General features: G+C 40.7%; 2 protein-coding genes across 23 annotated transcripts in view; both read left to right on the forward strand.

The window, feature by feature from the left end:
- Window positions 1-845: 845 nt before the first annotated feature.
- On the forward strand, window positions 846-11,232 carry LOC146380492 (poly(U)-binding-splicing factor PUF60-like). Of its 7 annotated transcripts, none has more exons than XM_084939625.1 (12): window positions 847-935; window positions 1,483-1,579; window positions 1,788-1,883; window positions 4,195-4,284; window positions 4,824-4,874; window positions 6,040-6,201; window positions 6,289-6,381; window positions 7,843-8,056; window positions 8,142-8,374; window positions 8,856-8,970; window positions 10,146-10,393; window positions 10,481-11,232. In XM_084939625.1, the coding sequence occupies exons 3-12, from the start codon at window positions 1,806-1,808 to the stop codon at window positions 10,778-10,780; spliced, it is 1,584 nt and encodes a 527-aa protein (XP_084795751.1). In that variant the 5' UTR covers window positions 847-935; window positions 1,483-1,579; window positions 1,788-1,805; the 3' UTR covers window positions 10,781-11,232. The 7 variants fall into 7 exon arrangements, with proteins under 7 accessions (XP_084795746.1, XP_084795747.1, XP_084795749.1 ...); XM_084939624.1 differs by having other exon boundaries at window positions 866-994; XM_084939620.1 differs by lacking the exon at window positions 1,483-1,579 and having other exon boundaries at window positions 846-935.
- A 5,902-nt stretch (window positions 11,233-17,134) lies between these two features.
- scrib (scribble planar cell polarity protein) overlaps window positions 17,135-20,302 on the forward strand; it is a 78,534-nt gene continuing 75,366 nt past the window's right edge. For 11 of the 16 annotated variants that reach the window (XM_084939603.1, XM_084939612.1, XM_084939614.1 and 8 more), the window contains exon 1: window positions 17,138-18,232. In XM_084939603.1, coding sequence (XP_084795729.1) covers window positions 18,074-18,232 — 159 coding nt within the window. In that variant the 5' untranslated portion in view covers window positions 17,138-18,073. Of the gene's footprint in view, window positions 18,233-20,302 lie in introns of all 16 variants that reach the window. The other 5 variants (XM_084939615.1, XM_084939617.1, XM_084939618.1 and 2 more) reach the window with 3 other exon arrangements.

The following is a 20,302-nucleotide window of genomic DNA, read 5'->3' on the forward strand; positions in this document are numbered from 1 at the left end:
CAGCATTTAAATAACCTTTATCAGATTTGATGGTTTTGTTACAGACTTTAAAAAAAGTGTTTTGTTTTTCTTTCACAAATGTGGGGATTGTGTTAAAATGTACAAAACAATGATGTCATGTTTTGTGACGAGGACCCAGGCAGAGAGAGACTTGATGAATTTAAGAATCTTATGATTTAATAAAGAAATCTGCAGACTTGCACAGAGATGGTAAAATGATGATGACTGATAACGGAGATGAAGACAACAGATGACGAGGACAGGGAGGAACAGGGGTTTAAATGCACCAAGGAGACAGTCAGAGAGAACTCAGGACAACTGGAGACATTTAAGGATGCAGGGACTCACAGAGACAGGGAAGAAGTCTCGCTGTGACGAGTAAAGTTTATCTTGCCTGGCTGGGCAGCTCTCTGGGTGCTCCTGCCTAAAGGTTTACCGGATAGATCATCGGACAGAGAAGCAACTGATGTAACAGTTAGTGTAATATAAATGCAGGAGTGTATAAGAATATTTAAAAAAAATAAATTTAAAAAAATTACAAATTATGTTTATTGTGTTTAATTTAAGGAGATAGTGATTTGACCCTTACACATTGAATGTCAGTCCTCTAACCTGGATATACAGGACTGGCAAAATAGTGTTTATTCTCTAGGTTTTCTGGGATCTGGTCATTCTAGTGCTATCTAGCTAGAGTAATTGATTAAAAACAACACAATTGGAATGATATGATACATGAAATTATGAATAATGTCACAGAATAATAAATATAGCCTGAAGGTTGCATGGATAAAAATGCGCATTAACTCCCGCCCCCCAACATCGCGAGAAATAGAGTTCTCGCGATATCTTTCATTGAAAACATGCAATTCTCGCGAGCGTTGACGTGTGCGGGCCTCTCCGAGAAGGTGTGCTTCATGGCAGTTACGGACACTGCGGTAAATAATTTCCTTGATAAAGAGGCACATTAACAGATTTCAGCTGTAGCGGTCGCTACGTAAGTAAAATGCGATGTATCTTAGTATTTAGGTGCACCGTGTGTTCTTTAAATTTGACGGCGTATCCTTGTGGAGAACGTGCAGATTAATTCACGCGCCATAGCAATGAATGCCTAGCATTAGCTAATATCAGCTAGCAGCAAAGATAACGCTATCTGAATAGAGACCAGGCCTTGCTAATCAATGCGGAGCTTCTTGTACTGATTGTGCCGTTGTAAGGTCATCCAAGTGCAACAAAGAGGTTGCAGTTAAGATTTATATATTCCTCAGTTAAAAAGTTCTTAGGGAAAGGTTGAACTTTAGCCCACTTACTACTAATTCACTAAGCTAACGTATACACAACGCGAGGCTAGCGTTCATGCGCATTACCCTGGCTCACTAAAGATCTGATCAAAGACGGCTGCTTATAGATGGAGTTCATTGTAAAATGATGCTAGCGCCCTGCTTTTGTTATTGTTAGTCTGAAGACGTTTTTTATTTCCCCTAGAAATTGTTGACTTGTTAAAGCTTCCCCATCAGTGCTCATCCCCTTGGGGGCTTTTCCGCCTCAGTCTGGTGGACCCAGCGATTAGCGGGTTGCGTAGGTAAGGAGCCCATCCAGTCCCGCCTGCTTTAAAAAAAAATCCGGGTGTATGTCCTTTAAATGTTGACCTATTTAGCGATATCCTGTTCATTTTGAGATGATGTAATTTCTCATTGAAATTAAGTGCGAATGAACAGTGTGCACGTGCAGGGGTTTATGCTCTTGTTTCTCAGTGTTTTGTTTAAAGTGCTCTGTTCTCTCGACTGCAGGGTGGTGAAGCTCTGACGATGGAGAATGGACAGGGCACGGGCTCCAAGCTTGGCCTGCCGCCTCTCACCCCAGAGCAGCAGGAGGCACTTCAGAGGGTAAGACGTTAAACTATCTGCTAGTGATCATGTTATAAACAAATGTCCGATGTAGGGGTGGGCGCTAGAGCCTCAAAATTAAATCACAATTTTTGCAGTACTGGTTCTTATGATGAAAGAAACAAAAGCTGTGTATTTTTCATTCTTCTTTTCCAATGAAGCTGCAGTCACTGATGACACACTTCCTCATTTGAAGCGTGAATCTATTGAAACAAGGTGCCAGTGGCAGCATTATAGTGCAACAGTAATGACACAGCATAAGTCAAATGTAAGCACAAAAGTAGAAAATAAAATAACTGCTGAACTCCATATTTTAACAATAACTAAAGGAACTTAATCTTGTAACTCATCAGGAGCTGCACAATATTGGCGCATAATAAAAGTGAAAAATATTTTCTGTCTGGGGTGTATCTTTGGTCGAGCTTTTTAACCAGCTGTTTAAAGCTATCCTTTTCCGCAATGGAACTGCATCGGTAATTTCCATTTTTCAATTTCCATATTCACAAGGGGTCAAACAGCAGATAGTGCTGCATGTTTGATTTGTCAGATTGTTACATTGCGAGGCGCATAAATGAATGACATTTGTACAGCAATCATATTGCGATATGACACTTTTTTTTTTTTTTAAATATTGTGGGAAATTTTTAACCCGTGTTATCCCAGATCATATACTATGGAAAAGGCCTAGTCCAATGTTGTTTTTCCTTTTCCACTACTCGCCCCCTGAACTAGATTTACTGGCCCTTTAAATATATTTTTACAGGCACAAAAAGAAACAAAACCTCATCTGCAAAGTAATCAATCACTTCAGCTTTTAATTAGTTCATTGCACCCCCTAGACTCATCGCTGCATGGTGCCGTCGCTGCGACATAGAGATGAGGTCGCTGCTGTCAGCTTGCATCAGAGTTTTATTTTCATCTTGTTCTTAATTCACCGCCTTTATCACTTTGTCAAATAAAAGTTAGTGGACGGGAGCAGCAGAAATACTATAATTAATTTTTAACTTAATTCTTTACTGCTGTTGTGTTATCATTTTTATTGAGGAAGAACACGTCATTCTTGGCCTTAATCTTCTAATGTTTAACAGCCTCTTTACTTCTGTAACGTTTCTTTTCATGTGAAACTTGCCATAAACCAGTTATTAAACCAAACCAGTAACTTGCAGTTAGCAACAGGTAATGTGCTATTAATTTTAAATTTATTAACACTGGTTATGAAAATTTTAGATTTTTGTTTTTAAAATTACCTCAAATATACCACATTGAGCACAGGGATATGTCTACTTGCAATACTTTTATTTCTTTTATGTCACATATATATAAAACCCTCCTTTCATAACTTTTAGTAGGGGATTAGAAGCCCCTTTCACATGTTGAATGTGTTACCATGTGGGCTTCATCTGTCTGTTAACATGACTGAATTCAGACAGTGCTACAAACTTTATGGGACAAACCACAATACACCAAAAGACCTGTAATGAATTAGGTTTTAGTTAAATGACTCAAGTCAGATCCTGTTGGTTCTTAAAGCAATGTCAGTCTTCTTCTTTTGGCTAATTTTAAATAAGATATTAGTGAAGTTACAGCTGTTGTTCTTCATGGTTAAACATGTGCCAATCTACCTGAAATCTTAAGGCACATCAGATAGGAGCCATTGATTTTGCTGCAGTTTCAAGATCAAGCAGTATGCAGTCAGACTTTAAGTGATACACCTGTTATTGGCTCTCTTTTACTAAGGGTTCCTGTAGTTACTTATAGGAAATAGTGGCTGTAATGTAAAGGTGTGTCTGAAAGAGCTACAGATGGCCGATACCAAAGTGTTTAATGTGCTTTTTAACTGTATGCATATTAATATCCAAGACTGAAAGTAGAAAAAGTAGCTTTTATGTGGGTGGATGAAACTATTACATCCCCGTATTTAAAATGATTTATCCCCAAATCTGACTAAAATTTGCAAAAAGAAGTTTCTAGAAGTCAAATATGCCAATGAACAATGAAACATCAAGAACAACCAGACTTTCCAGCATTTCAAGTATTTATCTTAACTGCACCATCTGCAAATATCTCCCAAAACCTGCAGTTATTCAACTGTTTCTAATGCATAAACTGCAAATAATTAGTTTATTATTATATGGGAAATCCTGTTTTGTTTTGGGGTTTTTTGTTTTTTCCTCTTATTATACTTTTTAAAAATGTAGGATTAAATGAAAGTTTGGATTTTAGCCTAGTTTTTGCATGCCGTGTCACATAGATGAACTGATCTTTTATTCATCTGTGGAATTTACATGTAATTTCGCTTCTCCTCTCCCAGGCTAAGAAGTATGCCATGGAGCAAAGTATTAAGAGTGTGTTGGTGAAGCAGACCATCGCCCATCAGCAGCAACAGCTCACCAACCTCCAGGTGAGATGTGTGAAACTATCTGGTAATGTGCCAAACAAAATCTTTGTTGTGCATGTGTCACCTGTGAGTCTTGACTGTAGACAGAATATCATAGTCTTTTCTCGCACTGGTAATTCAGCCATCTCTACTGTCACAAGTCGGTTTGGGCTTAGCTCTTTGGGAAGTCTTGCCTTTCTTCTACCACGTGCTGTGAAAAAGAACGCATGTGTAGACCTTTTGCCCTTTGCTTTTGCCTTTTGTTCTCTTTCAGATGGAGACGATCATCATGAAGGCTTTGGTTATCATGTTAAATGCTTTGCACTTTTAAAGGGAACTTGCTTGTATTTGTTTATTGCTGTGTGGTGAGCTATAATTTAGCTAAAGGAGGTAAATCCTCTCTGTATATTGTTTAGAGGGAGGGTCTGATTATAGTGTAAGCCTTACTGCTTTTGTCTATTTAGCAAAGCAATGACCTTTTAAAAAAAAAAAAGAAAGAAAAGCAAAGCTAAGGGATATCTAACCTACTTTTCAGCACTTTTTTCATCTTTACTGTCTTTCAGATGGCAGCAGTGACAATGGGCTTTGGAGATCCTCTCTCACCTTTACAATCGGTCAATAGATTATTAAATTTTTTTTTTTCTGTGCGCATTCCCAATGGAAAGGACTGTTACCCTTCTTTTACTGTTGCAATAGCAACAGTCCCTGCCTTTTTTTCCTAACCAAAGAATGCATATTTTATAAGAAAACTTGGCTTTCTACACCTAACGTACCTGCGACTTTACTGCAATCTCTTCTGAGATGACTGGCTGTTGTTAATTGTCGAAGCGCTTCCTTTGCTTTCTTGCGTTGCAGTGGGATATTTTGTTTGTGTATTTTTTATTATTTTTTTAAAGAAGAAGATAGAAAAAAGGCTGTTTAAAACACTTTAAATGGCTTTTATAGGACTTTATTGGAGGTTTGTAAATGTGAGAAAAGTCACGTCTTTTTGAAAAATATGCATTTGCTTATTTCACAAAACAAAAAAAAGCAAAGCTCTTGGCATGGGACAAAAGAGGGATAGCAATCCCTTTAATGGACCAAAATGAGAGAAATTGTGGGACAGGGCTATTTTTTGGCCATCTCAAAGTCAAGCTCTTTTTTTTTTTTCTGTTAAATGAACAAGTCATCTTCCCTCGATGTTATACTTTACGAACTTATTTTTGTTGGTGACACAGTGAAAGTTAAGAGAAGCAGTAAAGGCGTCAGTAAAACAGAGCAGCTTTCGGGGATTAAAGCGCCCCTCACCTTAGACTTGAGAAGAAAGTTTCAAATGCTTTCATCAAGACTTTGTATGGATTTCGTTTGAACTCCACGATTACTTTTGTTACCTTACTTGCATCCCCGGACTACAGGTCAGTTACTGAAGCCAAAATTTTTGTGAGGGCTGTGCATGTCAATCACATCAATGTGTTTTCCTCCATATGTCTGTTCAGTAGTAACAGAATAGAGGACATACTGTAATCGCCTCTGATGACATCAGTGTTTTTTGTTTTTGTTTTCTTTTTATAAATGTTAATATTTTTCCCACAAAGTTCTGTCCATTGCAGTATCCCATTATTACCCTATTTACCTGTCCAGACCCCCCTTTACTTGGAATTGGCCTCTAACAATTTTGGGGAAAGCAAGCACAGTAGAAAATACACATATATTCTTTCTGTGTGTGTGTATGTGTGTTTGTTTCTCCTCCTTTCTTTTACTCTCTAATGCTTATTATGTCTTGTTTCCCTTGGTTGGTAGGTGGCAGCTCAGAGGCAGCGCGCTCTAGCGATCATGTGTCGGGTGTATGTGGGCTCCATATACTATGAGCTTGGTGAGGACACCATCAGACAGGCTTTTGCCCCGTTTGGTCCAATCAAGAGCATTGACATGTCTTGGGATTCGGTTACAATGAAACACAAGGTCAGTGTTGAACTTTGACTTGAGACGTGGCGTAGATTGCAAAGAAAGTGTGTGCAGGTTATTCTTGACCTTTGTCTGACAATGCAGGGATTTGCCTTTGTGGAGTATGATGTGCCAGAGGCTGCTCAGCTGGCCCTGGAGCAGATGAACTCAGTCATGCTGGGAGGACGAAACATTAAGGTATGTTGGTGTGGAGAAAAACATCTTTTAAGTGCTTAAGATCATGTGGACAGAGTTTGAATAGTTGGATACACCTGGGCAGGATTTCTGTCATAAAAGCTGTTAAGATCCAGTAGCTATACAGCAGTGTCTTTATGAATATTTTAAAACATTCAGAAAGCAAGACAAGAAATACTGCTCCTCTTATCGATACACATGGTTATCCATATCCAGACATTTTTTTTATTTTAATGCATATATATGTTGCAGTTAAGCAAAAAAACTTGCAGGGAAAGAAGGGTGTTTGGCTTTACTGTTAGCTTCCTTCATGAAGAACAGGTCTGGAACGGACCAATGTCTGATTGTATTGTTGCAACCCTAGTTATAAGTGAACAGGTAAAAGTGTATCGAGACTCAACATTTCCATGTGTTTATTTTATTTTTTTATTCTTTCATAACTTCATAGTTTTTTCCCAAGCTGTTTTTAGGACTGATGGCCCGCCGGTCGGGTAATACACTGGTGGGAACCCTACTGGTATTTAGATTACTTCCTGCCATTAGGAATATGAAGTCCTGATATGCAAAATTGCTTAAATGTATAATCTCAGTCACTTTATTTAAGTGAAAACACTAATTTGTGATTGTGCTTGTGTTTTTGTTAATTTTCAGGTGCGTGTTGTATGAATGAAGATGCGTGTGTAGTTTTTTTGTTTGTTTGTTTTTTGTGTGTGTCAGTGCGCAAGTGTGTGTTGGCCTTCCATGATGCCATCAAGGCTTGTGTTAGTGACCAAGTGACCAGTGGGATGCCTAGCAGCAAATAACATCGCTCTGTGCCCATGGACTGCTGATGATGGGTTGCGTCTGGTTGGTGTTACTTGGCCGCCCCATCTGTAGTACAGATCCTAGTCTCCCTCAGACGCTCGTCTTACTCGGGGAGCTCAGTTCTTTTGCAAAGGAGAGTCTGTGCAGCGCTAGCACCAAATATTCAATGCGTTCCTTTAGCCACTAGCTCAGACTGCAGAAATGTTGTGTTTTTAATACCAAGTGTAGTTTCTCTATAATAGTATTACAGCTATTTACAGGACCGGTTTTGCATTTGCATTGTAAATGAGTTGATATTTGACACCCTTATAGTCAGGTTCTTTTTAATTATTGATCCTCAGCTAGTAGATGTCTTTTTGTAATATCTGGCTTTTAAAGAAAGAAAGAGAGAGAGAGAGAGTTAAGTTTTATTTGGTTATTCTTTTGTCTAATGATTAATGTAATCAGTATTTTATCCTTGAAATTTTCTCCTGTTGGGAAAATGCTATAGTGTTTTGTAATTTAAAAAACACTTATTAGAGGAGACGAGTGGCTTTGACTGAGCTTGGTGGCTGGTGAAAGTAAGCCTTGCAGGGACATAGAGCTTTGTGGTAGGTGCGTTCTCAGGTAATGCAGTAAAGGCTTTACTCAGTAGCCCTGGTGGTTTGATCTGTGCTATAGGTTGGGCGGCCAAGTAACATCGGTCAGGCGCAACCCATCATCGACCAGCTGGCAGAAGAGGCGCGTGCTTATAACAGGATCTACGTGGCGTCCGTCCACCCTGATCTGTCAGATGACGACATCAAGAGTGTGTTTGAGGCCTTTGGAAGGATCAAGTCATGCACGTTAGCCAGAGACCCCACCACAGGGCGACACAGAGGCTTTGGCTTCATTGGTGAGCTTGGGGGGGTGTCGCATTCTCTCGTACCTTCGTGTTGCTATAAATCTGCTACTAACTGCGGTTTTTATTTCCTTTACAGAGTATGAAAAGCCTCAGTCAGCCCTGGACGCCGTGTCTTCTATGAACCTGTTTGACCTGGGTGGTCAGTACCTGCGGGTGGGCAAAGCAGTAACGCCTCCCATGCCCTTACTGACCCCCACGACCCCAGGTGGTTTGCCACCTGCTGCAGCTGTGGCTGCAGCGGCAGCCACTGCTAAAATAACAGCCCAGGCAAGTATGAATCCCTTCCAAAGGGATTTAATGGCCTTCCAGGTAAATATGACACAGAACTAGCTAGCTATGACACCAGTACAGATAACATTAGCATTTATACTTAGAGAAGGCCACTTTGTTGTCAGTTTATTATTGGTATTATTAAAAATTAAAAATGTAACCTTATTTTAATGCAGTTTGACGTCTTCAAAACTCAAACAGAACCTATAAACACGGTGAAAGACTCATTTGTTTTTATATGCTGTATATATGTTAACCTGAGTGGTGAAAGTTCCTCACCTTTACTGATTAGCAAAGCTCTTCCTTGTATAAATTGTCATAATTTTAAAAGTTTAGCATCACTGCTTAGATATTTTTGACTTGCTAAGAATACTTAATTACTTTGTAACCTCGATTCTCATTGAAGAGAGGCAATGTTGAGTTGATTGTTTGCCATGTTGTGTGATTGTTGACTGTGCTGCCTTGTGTTGTGTTCTGTGTGTTTCCTTTGCCTAATGTCTTCGGCCCCCCCTCTTTTAAGGAGGCTGTAGCTGGCGCGTCAGTCTTAGGAGCGTTAACTGCACCTCAACTTCTCAGTCAGCAAATGGGAATACCTCAGGCTGTTATGGCTGCCCAGGCACCAGGGGTCATCACAGGTATGCACCAAGACATGAGCAAGTCCTCTTTTTGTGCTAAAGAAATGGTTTTAATTTAACTTAGTTGTGCTGTTAAAAACATACAGCTAGACAGTGAACACACTGTTAGTTTGAACACTTTTAACTGTATGGCATCTGGAAAATGAGAAAATCAGAAGTGAGTGTAAACTTGCTTTCCTGTGTGAGTTATCTTAGTGACTTCATGTCTCACCTACACTTGAACTTCAAGTGATCCAGTGGCATCAGCCTTGTTTATTTGTGCTGTTGTAATATTTTTAGTCATGACAGTATTTCCTGCCATGAATTTATTAATCTGTTTCTCCTATAACTTTTTATACTTTACAGGAATTGGCTCATTGGTGTAATATGGATAATGGAAAATTGTGTGAGGTCGTTTGTGACCTCCTAATTGGGCATTTTAAGTATTTTGAGCTCTGAGCTTTTCTGCATAAAATATTTTAAAACCGATGGATGAAAGGGTGAAACGGCTATAATAATTCATAGGGTTTTTGTTTTCTTTAACAGATGATCTAATAAATTTCATAATACAAATAAGACCCTAATTTAAACAGGAATATACAAGTATTCCTGTATAAATGACTCTGTTACCATAGTCACAAAAATAAGGGGTTGAAGCTCCTTCAATCAAGTGGACTAAAGGAGAACGGTGCGTTAAATTTTCAAATGATGGATTTTGTGTAGTGATGTCAGCATTAATCTCATTAAAATGATGTTAACACCATAACCGCATTAACGCAGCAAATCTCCGTTAGCGGGTTAGCGTCAACGGGTTAGCGTCAACGGGTTAGCGTCAACGGGTTAGCGCTGTTAGCTCATTGACGCCGTCCAGCCCCACGCACGGGGTGATCCGCCCTAACTCGCTAACTGAAATTTATGGCGTTAACATCATTTTAACGAGATTAACGCCAACAGCACTAATTTTGTGGTAGAAATTTCAATAAATGAACCACATTTTCATTAATCAAAATCAATTAGTCTGGCACCTCTACCCTGGTGACTTGGTACTGTTTGTAATTTTTTGTTTTTGAGTTTTTCTGGTTGATATTTTTGACGTTGAGTTGACGTTATAGATGATGGGATTGTCTTATCCAGGACTAATAGTTGTACTGTGGACCTGCCCATTGTCACTGACTGTGTCTGCCTTCCCTGAAAAGGTGTGACTCCAGTGCGTCCTACCATACCAATGGTTCCCCAGGTCGGTCTTGTGAACCCCGTGCTCGCGTCACCGCCAGTGCTGTCTAATCAGGCTGGCGGCTCCAACCAACAAGAGAAGAAAGAGGAGAAAGAAGAGACGCTTCAGGATGGTACAGGGCAGGAGATGCTGAGTGATCAGGAGCACATGAGCATCTCAGGCAGCAGTGCGAGACACATGGTGATGCAGAAACTGCTTCGAAAATCAGAGGTGATTTAATTTTTTTAATCTAGGAACACTTATTTACTTCCTTATCATCACTTGTGTTTACTTTGTTCCTGTCCTTCTACTCTGCAGTCCACAGTGATGGTGCTTCGAAATATGGTCGGACCAGAGGACATTGATGATGACCTGGAGGGCGAGGTGACGGAAGAGTGCGGGAAGTTCGGCTCCGTGAACAGAGTCATCATATACCAGGAAAAGCAAGGAGAAGAGGAGGATGCAGATATCATTGTCAAAATCTTTGTAGAGTTTTCCATGGCCTCTGAGATGAACAAAGCTATCCAGGCACTCAACGACCGCTGGTTCGGGGGTCGCAAAGTTGTCGCCGAAGTGTATGACCAAGACCGTTTCAACAGCAGTGACCTCTCTGCGTAAAGTGTCGGAAATGGCTCACCAGCACCCATCTCCCATAACTGTCGCCCCAAACCCATCTCAGCCACAGTCACTGCAGCTAAAGATGCGGGCCTCTGAAACCTATTATGGTCTCCTCTTTGTTTTTGTTTTTTTGTTTTTTAAAATTGCTGTTGATATTAATGTTAAAAGCTCCATTTGGGAGATTCATTAAGATATTTCTGTGTCAGATTTTCTTTTTCTTTTTTTTTTTTCTTTTTTTTTTTTTTGCTTTGTGATCTGTGAAGACTCCCTTTTGGTGCAAGTTTTGAATTTTTGTAATCCAATCTGGTAGAAGTTTAAAAGAAAAAATTAGTTTTTGTTTTCTTGCTTTTAGCCCCTTTTATTTTCTTTCCTGAAATTGCCGAACATGTAAAACACTTTTTCTTTGTACAATAAAGGTTATTGTTTGTCCACAAAAAGTGTGACGTTTATAATCTTGTAGCAGAGTAACTCTTCAATTTATTTAGATGTATGAATAATTTCTTATTCAGTTGCTCATTAAGCCATCAAGTACAAAAAGGCAGCTACAACTGCTGGTCTAAATGAAACAAGATTAATTATGCAATTATGTAATTATATATTAATTATTAGCAAGATACATTATGCAGCTAAGTCAAGTTCAAAGCTGGAAGGTGGCTTTGTTTTCAAGGGCTCGATCACTATGGTAACCCATGCTGACCATATGACCTGGTTCAGAGTAGGTTATGTTCAGATTTGGGTCTAAAATTTGATTCAAATGCCACATTTACATTAATTTTATTTACAATACACTAAAAGTAATGTGTAGGGTTTTTTTCTTTTTACTAGAATATTTTTTATTTGGGGTTTCTGTCAAGCTAACTAAGCTTTAGCTGGATTGACTTTTTTCCCCATTCATATTATGTTTTGAGCCACATGCTGCCTAAACTGATCTCAATAAAACCACTGCACAAGATATTTTCTGCTCTCTTTAGTATAAAGAAGTATTCATAGTCAGGCCTACATCAGTAAAAAGCCATAAAAATATGTGCAGAGATTTTGCAAGTAAGCAAAAACTGTATTTAAAATTTTAAGATTCAAAAACCTTTTCTAGATCTAGAAATACTTTTAACTCTACTAGACTTTTTCACTCGTGTAGTGAGACTGGCATCTGTGCAAAAGGAATAACATTTTATATTTATTTATTGAATTTTAAACTGGAGTAGTTAGTGACTTTTCTCCCATTGAAAAACCATCCAGTGGGCTGAACTGAACTTTGGCAGGCTGGTTGTGGCCCCTGGTGGTATCGTGGGCCTACAGTAGTGGTTGGTTTTCAGACCTGAAACACACAGGATCAGAGAGTAGTAAAATCTTTTTGGTGTTTTCAGGAAAGAGTGTGTAATTCCACATGATGCCATGGTTAAATTGTTTGGGGATAGAAATAAGACTCATTGGTTGTAAAATTGCACAATATTAACATTTTATTGCTCAGAATTGCCCTCAGGCAGCCCCATGTCCAGTAAAGGTTTCACGAATGAGGGCGTGGAAGTCACTGCCAGCCATCAGTTTAAGGTTAGGCTTCCTTTTCTAACACACAGTTTCAAGAGCACACGATGGAAAACGGAAGCAAGATTATTAGCTTTAGAAATCTTGTGTATAAAGGTGTGAAGAAGTCTTTCATTATGACAGCGATAAGTGGTTTGGACAAAAGGTTTTGAACACGAAGTGAAAAAAAAGGGGGTCTTTAAAGATTACTTCTTTGGTTATTGAAACTGTACATATCTACATCTGCATGATAGTCAAATGATATCTTGATAGGTAGGCCTCAATCTAAATCACTATGCAGATATATTTCAAGTCTTTTTCTTCTTCTTTCAGCTGTTTCCTTTAGAGTCACCAAAGCAGGTATTGTCAGTTCTGCGATATGTACGGAACAAACACAGGATCAAAATATCATCTAGTTGTACTGTGTGCAACTAGAAAGAATGAATAATAAAATAAAATAGAAAGCTGTAACAATATGACATAAAATACAGTGGGATGCAAAAGTTTGGGCACCCTTGTTAATATGTCTGTGAAGGTTCTCAGTCATCCAGGTCATCGTAGTCAAAGGAGCTTGCAAAGAAAAGCGTCTGGACTTCTTTAAGTTACTTGAAGACGTTTCACCTCTCATCCGAGAAGCTTCTTCAGTTCTAAGGTCAAATGGTGGAGAGTCCCAGATATAAACCTAGTGGGAGTATCCCCCCACAGAGGGACAAAAGGACCCCCTGATGATCCTCTAATCGCCTGAGCCAAGGTGTGAAACTGGGTGTGGGTCCCAATCAGCCAGAGTTTTGGGTGTGTTCATTGTGAAACCTGGCCCCACCTTATCATGCGAATTCCTGGGGTCAGATGGCCCAGGATGTGAGTGGGCGTTAAGGCGTCTGGGAAGGGATCTCAAAACTGGATTATAGATGGCAGAGAGTTGGTGTCGTAAACCCCCGCCTCTGTTCAAAGATGGTCGCTCACAGTGGACATAGATGGCTTCTTTCACTCCTCTTTCAAACCATCTGTCCTCTCTGTCCAAAATGTGAACATTGGCATCCTCGAAAGAGTGTCCTTATCCTGCAGTCCATCTGCATCTTAAGGATAAAGGACACTCTTTCGAGGATGCCAATGTTCACATTTTGGACAGAGAGGACAGATGGTTTGAAAGAGGAGTGAAAGAAGCCATCTATGTCCACTGTGAGCGACCATCTTTGAACAGAGGCGGGGGTTTACGACACCAACTCTCTGCCATCTATAATCCAGTTTTGAGATCCCTTCCCAGACGCCTTAACGCCCACTCACATCCTGGGCCATCTGACCCCAGGAATTCGCATGATAAGGTGGGGCCAGGTTTCACAATGAACACACCCGAAACTCTGGCTGATTGGGACCCACACCCAGTTTCACACCTTGGCTCAGGCGATTAGAGGATCATCAGGGGGTCCTTTTGTCCCTCTGTGGGGGGATACTCCCACTAGGTTTATATCTGGGACTCTCCACCATTTGACCTTAGAACTGAAGAAGCTTCTCAGATGAGAGGTGAAACGTCTTCAAGTAAACTTAAAGAAGTCCAGACGCTTTTCTTTGCAAGCTCCTTTGACCCTTGTTAATAGTCATTATTTTCCTGTATAAATCTTTGGTTGTTACAATAAAAAATGTCAGTTAAATATATCATATAGGAGACACACACAGTGATATTTGAGAAGTGAAATTAAGTTTATTGGATTTACAGAAAGTGTGCAATAATTGTTTAAACAAAATCAGGCAGGTGCATAAATTTGGGCACTGTTGTCATTTTATTGATTCCAAAACCTTTAGAACTAATTATTGGAACTCAAATTGGCTCGGTAAGCTCAGTGACCCCTGACCTACATACACAGGTGAATCCAATAATGAGAAAGAGTATTTAAGGGGGTCAATTGTAAGTTTCCCTCCTCTTTTAATTTTCTCTGAAGAGTAGCAACATGGGGGTCTCAAAGCAACTGTCAAATGACCTGAAGACAAAGATTGTTCACCATCATGGTTCAGGGGAAGGATACAGAAAGCTGTGTCAGAGATTTAAGCTGTCTGTTTCCACAGTTAGGAACATATTGAGAAAATGGCTTGAAGTGGCAGACCAAGAAAAATGGTGAGAACAGTCAGAGTCAACCCACAGACCACCACCAAAGACCTACAACATCATCTTGCAGCAGATGGAGTCACTGTGCATCGTTCAACCATTCGGCGCCCTTTGCACAAGGAGCTGCTGTATGCGAGAGTGATGCAGAGTAAGCCTTTTCTCCGCCCACAGCACAAACAGAGCCGCTTGAGGTTTGCTAAAGCACATTTGGACAAGCCAGCTTCATTCTGGAATAAGGTGCTGTGGACTGATGAAACTAAAATTGAGTTATTTGGGCATAACAAGGGGCGTTATGCATGGAGGAAAAAGAACACAGCATTCCAAGAAAAACACCTGCTACCTACAGTAAAATGTGGTGGTTCCATCATGCTGTGGGGCTGTGTGGCCAGTGCAGGGACTGGGAATCTTGTCAAAGTTGAGGGACACATGGATTCCACTCAGTATCAGCAGATTCTGGAGACCAATGTCCAGGAATCAGTGACAAAGCTGAAGCTGCGCCGGGGCTGGATCTTTCAACAAGACAACGACCCGAAACACTGCTCAAAATCCACTAAGGCATTCATGCAGAGGAACAAGTACAATGTTCTGGAATGGCCATCTCAGCCCCCAGACCTGAATCTTATTGAAAATCTGTGGTGTGAGTTAAAGAGAGCTGTCCATGCTCGGAAGCCATCAACCTGAATGAACTAGAGATGTTTTGTAAAGAGGAATGGTCCAAAATACCTTCAACCACAATCCAGACTCTCATTGGAACATACAGGAAGTGTTTAGAGGCTGTAATTTCTGCAAAAGGCGGATCTACTAAATATTGATTTCATTTCTTTTTGTGGCGCCCAAATTGATGCACCTGCCTGATTTTGTAGCATGGGAGATGGGTGGTCTCGTAGGGTGTCTTGCATTGAAATCTGCTGCAGTGACCCGGTTACTGTGTTCACCAGATATCAACACAATTTCGATCCGCTCCTCACGTGTTAACCTCTTCGACATGTCAATGGCTGTGAACAAAGAAACTTGTAAATAACTCACGAAAGAATAAAGTTACGTTGAAACCAAGCACATCATTGTTTTTCTTCTGACATTACCAATAAGTTTGATGTGTCACATGGCCCTCTTCCTATTGAAAAAAACAAGTTGTATCCAAGATGGCCGACTTCTAAATGGCCACCATGGTCACCACCCATCTTGAGGAGTTTGCCCCCTCACATATACTAATGTGCCACAAACAGGACTTTAATATCACCAACCATTCCCATGTTATTACGGTGTATCCATTTAAATGACCCACCCTGGATATTACTTTCAATGCTGATCATGACATTTTAATTCAAATGCTTTGTGATTTGGTTGGTTTTCATCATACCTAAAGGATAGAAGTGTTTATGGTCCAGTTAGTACCTTCAGTTAGATCTGGAGAAATAAAGATTCAGTCAGGGGTTCCTCAGGGATCAGCTCTTGGTCCAGTACTCTTTAACCTTTACATGTTTTGCATGGTACTATCAGAAAGAGGTTAATGGCCATTAACTTAGAAGTTTCTAAGTTAATGGCTTTAACTTAGAAAAGAAAACAAACTTAGATAATTCATAACTCTAACTGACTTCCGAGAAACTGTTTAATTTGGAGGACTATCCAAATCATCAGTAGGATGTCTTCAACTCGTTCGGAATGCAGCAGCCACAGTCCTTACACACACATGGAAAAGTTACCCTCCAGTTAAAAGATCTGCCCTTGAAGACCTGACAGGTTTAGTAGGGTTTTAGACACTGAGCAAGTCATAGACGATAGGTGCACCCATCCATTTTCTTCCACTTTTCCAGTTCAGGGTCACAGGGAGACAGCACTGCAGCCTATCCCAGCTGTCACGGGGCAGGGTATACCCTGGACAGGTTGCCAGTCTATCACAGGGCTAACAGAGAGAGACAGGCAAATATTCGCACATTCACACCTAGAGCTAGTTTAGAGTTGGTAGTTAACCTCACTACCCAGATGTCTTTGGGGTGTGGGAGGAAGCCGGAGAACCCAAACAGACGGATATTTGACAGTATTATCTGTTTGATCCCAGTTCAACACAAAATTACCTTTAAAATCCTTCTACTAGTTCATTAAGCACTCAGTGATTTGGCCCAACAGTACATCGATGACTTGCTCAGTGTCCATAACCCTACTAGACCTTTCAGGTCACCAAGTCCAATCTTTTAACTGCTGCCAGAATTAGATCTAAGTGTGCTGATGATGCTTTTAGTTATTGTGGTCCTGTTTACTGGAACAATCTGAACTGATCTCTGCATACATTTAAACACAGACTCAGAAACGTTTTACGTTAAAAGCTCTACATTTAACTCTCTTTGTGTGTGTGTGTGTGTGTGTTTTAACTTATATTTTACTTCTTTGTAAAAATGTGCCATATCAGTTTTATGGTATAAAAATTGTATATTCGTTGTATATTCCTGTTTATGCTTTATGTGTAAAAATCTGAGCCATACAAGGATTCTTGCAGATATATGCATTATTGCAGTTTAAAATAAAACTAAAGCCTAAGTTAAATAGTAAAAAGCCTATAAGCATTATGACCATTTTGACCATTAGATGAAAATGTGATTTTATTTTATTTTTTACTAGCATTCAATGTTTTAAAAGCTTTTCTCCTTAATCTTGCTGAGAAATACCGCTGGGTGGCGTAATAAAGCAAGTCGTGGCCTCCGTTACAGAGGCGCAAAGCGGCGATGCTCCAGCTCAACCGAGCCCAGCCCCCCACACGGCAAACCGGCCTGCCTCGGTGCAACAGGGGAGGTAAGCGCGGCTGCGCACGGAGCTCCAGCACTTGCTACTGGCATTTTCACGCACGTCGGACTAAAAGAAAACTAACTGGGAAGTTTATTTGGATAATTTTGAGATGTCGCTAATATACCCCAAAGGCCGGCGTTTTCCATAGGTTTTATTATATCAGTATTAGCTAACGGCAGCTAGGCACAAAGACGTGCAGTCATCTATACTAGCCGATGTTGGCTAACTAACTAGCTTGAGGACATCCTACTATCATACTCGGGTTAATCTCTGCTGACTCGCTCTCTGTGCTGCGTTAGCTGTTTCGTTGTAGCCGTTTTATCTGCACCACAAGTCAAGTGGCTGTGTGTGTTTTTTGCAGTCGCCACTCATGAGTGCGACACTTGGAGCAGCCTTTCTGCGTAGCGGGCTTGTTTCGTGGTGCATGTTTTCCAGCTAGCCGCGGCAGAGCTCGGGTCTGATTCGGGGGATGTGGTGGCAGTAGAAAAACAAGCTAACGATACTCTCGTCAGTACGAAGAAGTGAGGAAACACTTGATCCGAGTGGGAGTTCTCGTTTTCTTTTTTTCGTTCATTCTTTCTTTTTTTTCGTTGTTGTTTACGTTGATCGTGATCCCGGGCTGGATGACGCTGACGCGGACCTGACAGTCACTGGACACGGCTGAACTGAAACGGGGAATATCGCTAACAGATCGAAAGGATTATTTTGTGTCCCTTAAGTGGATTTCGGCCTCTTGTTAAGGATCTTCGTGTGAGCACAGCAAGTGTTTGACCCTCCAGCAAAAATACCCTCTCTCCTAGAGCGACCTTTTACCCCCACAGCTTCACCCTCCGATGCGGAGATTGCAGTAGCACCGGCAACCAGACCCCCCTCCCCTCCGGCGGCCGGACATGCTGAAGTGTATCCCCCTGTGGCGCTGCAACCGCCACGTCGAGTCGGTGGACAAGCGGCATTACAACTTGCAGACGGTTCCTGATGAAATATTTCGATACAGCCGCAGTTTGGAGGAGCTTCTCCTTGATGCCAACCAACTCAAAGAGCTACCAAAGGTATGCAGAGAATTTAAAACACCCATATACCAATACCCAGAGGGTGAGTCAGTACATGTCACTGCGCCAAATCCACATTTGCTAACAGTTGAGAATCACTCACCTGTTGTAGAGAAAAAAGGTGACATAACCAATAAAGCAGTTTGCATAATGTCAGCTGCTCAGGTACGTCCTCCTTATCAGTGCTGCCTCATTCCTTGCTTGGACATGAGTTGCAGTGTTGTAACAACACATTCATTACAAAGTTGTGCTGCACATATGTTAGTGGATAGTGGGGCCAGTAATCAGTCCTTCTACAGTCAAAGACATTAGTCGGTGTTACCTTATCTGCAATGGATTTATCCTGGCTTTTCTATTTTTTAAGTATATAAGTGAATTAAATCCTAAGTTTAAAAAAAAAAAAAAAAAAAAAAAAGCAATCCAGTATCATTTATGTGTGTTTTTTGTCAAGAACAGTAGAGCGCTGATAAGCCAGAGTTTAAAAAAAAAAACAATAGAAGAAAAAGTAGAGTATGGCGTAAATACTGGGGTGTTATTGTCTGTTAAGAAGAGTATAGAGGGTAGATGGACTAGCTCGGATCCAAACAGCTGGCATGCACAGTGTTGCCTGTAGCATTGGCCAGTTGGATTGGATGCAGCCTCTTGAAGGCATGCGTGGAATGACTTGCAAAGCCATCCCCACCCACACTCCCACAGTTTGAAATATGACAAAAGTTCTCTTTGCACTGCTCAGTTTATTTTAAGGGGAGCAGGATTGCTGTCGGTATGATTTCTTCAGACATGCGGAACAAAACACTTGCTTCTTGCCTCTCAAGTGTTTAGTTGAAAACATTGTTCATCGGTAAGACCAGTGATTATCGTGATTGTCATGTTGCTGGGAGTATGTATGAATAGACATTGTCTGTCTTTATTTCACAACTTTAGCTTTAGTGGTGAAAGGGACGAGTGGCATATTCACCGATAAAGATTGTTAACAACTCAAGGTCAGCCGAGGCTGAAGTGTTGGCACCGGACCACCTGGGAATCAAAACACAATAGAGCTTTTTGTTATTTTCTCAGAGCAGTAGATACACATTCATTGCAGGAACCACTGTTGACCATTTATCCTACAGTCTTTTGGTAAATAAAACTGATATTCAAGACAAGAAAAAGGGGACAACCATTATCATATTTTCATATAAAGTAGCTTTGCATGATTGAAAGTTTAAAATAATCCACATTTATCTTGTGCACTGTGCATTGGTGCAGCCCATGAGATTGTAACCGTTTGAAATAAGCCGCTTTAGTTTCCTTTACTATCCAGTCAGAGCCAGCTTTTTGTGATTGGCTGTCTCTTGCAAACAGAGAGACAGCCTGTCACTGTCTCGCTGTAATCAGTCATCAAGGATCCAAGTTAAACTTTACATAAATAAGGAAAAAAAAAAAAAACCTTAAAATTTTTCTGTTCCACCCCACAGTCTGAGAACTACAGGTGTAGACTTATTTGGGCAATTTTTGTATTTTATTTCCTTTTCTTCCCTTAGTTTTTTTAAACTACACTCTTACTGCCTTAGGAATTAAAATCTTGTAGGTTTTCTATTGTGCATGGAGAAAAAAATCAGCTGAACTATCTTAGCCTAGTTTGCCTGATCAGGTTCACTGGCAGACAGAGTGCTTTTCCTCGACTTCGTACCTGACAGACATCCACGGTGTACCTGGTTCCTGTCCTCTGAAACACAGAGTGACAGATACACCCAAATACTCCGGCACAGACGGCTAACCGACTGAGCCTGTCTGCGTGGCGCTGGCTTCAATCGAGAGACATAAATGTGTGGTGACAGAATGTCTCCTGTGGTCACGGTAAATGCGTAGCGTGCAGACACGAAGCATCTGGGTGCTCTGTGGTCCTCAGAATCAGCGGGGCTTCAGCGAGGAAGCGGCGCGAGGGGGTCAGGTCAATACAGGGTTGGAAACAAGGACACTGACTGCATGATGAATGGCATTGCCACTATGAGCTCACAGCTGAGTGCCTCTGTGCAGTTCTGTGCTCCTGCCCTGTCACTATGTATTCAAGTCAGAGATGACTCTGTG

Source organism: Perissodus microlepis, chromosome 9 (genome assembly GCF_051167445.1).
Source record: "Perissodus microlepis isolate ML-2025 ecotype Zambia chromosome 9, ASM5116744v1, whole genome shotgun sequence".
Taxonomy (NCBI): domain Eukaryota; kingdom Metazoa; phylum Chordata; class Actinopteri; order Cichliformes; family Cichlidae; genus Perissodus; species Perissodus microlepis.

Excerpts from the sequence above, each read along its gene's own strand:
- LOC146380492 (XM_084939620.1), top strand. The coding sequence starts at position 861 with ATGCAATTCTCGCGAGCGTTGACGTGTGCGGGCCTCTCCGAGAAGGTG. Across the intron at positions 936-1,787 it reads TGGCAGTTACGGACACTGCG|GGTGGTGAAGCTCTGACGAT; the intron begins GTAAATAATTTC and ends TCTCGACTGCAG. Across the intron at positions 6,382-7,842 it reads TGGGAGGACGAAACATTAAG|GTTGGGCGGCCAAGTAACAT; the intron begins GTATGTTGGTGT and ends TCTGTGCTATAG.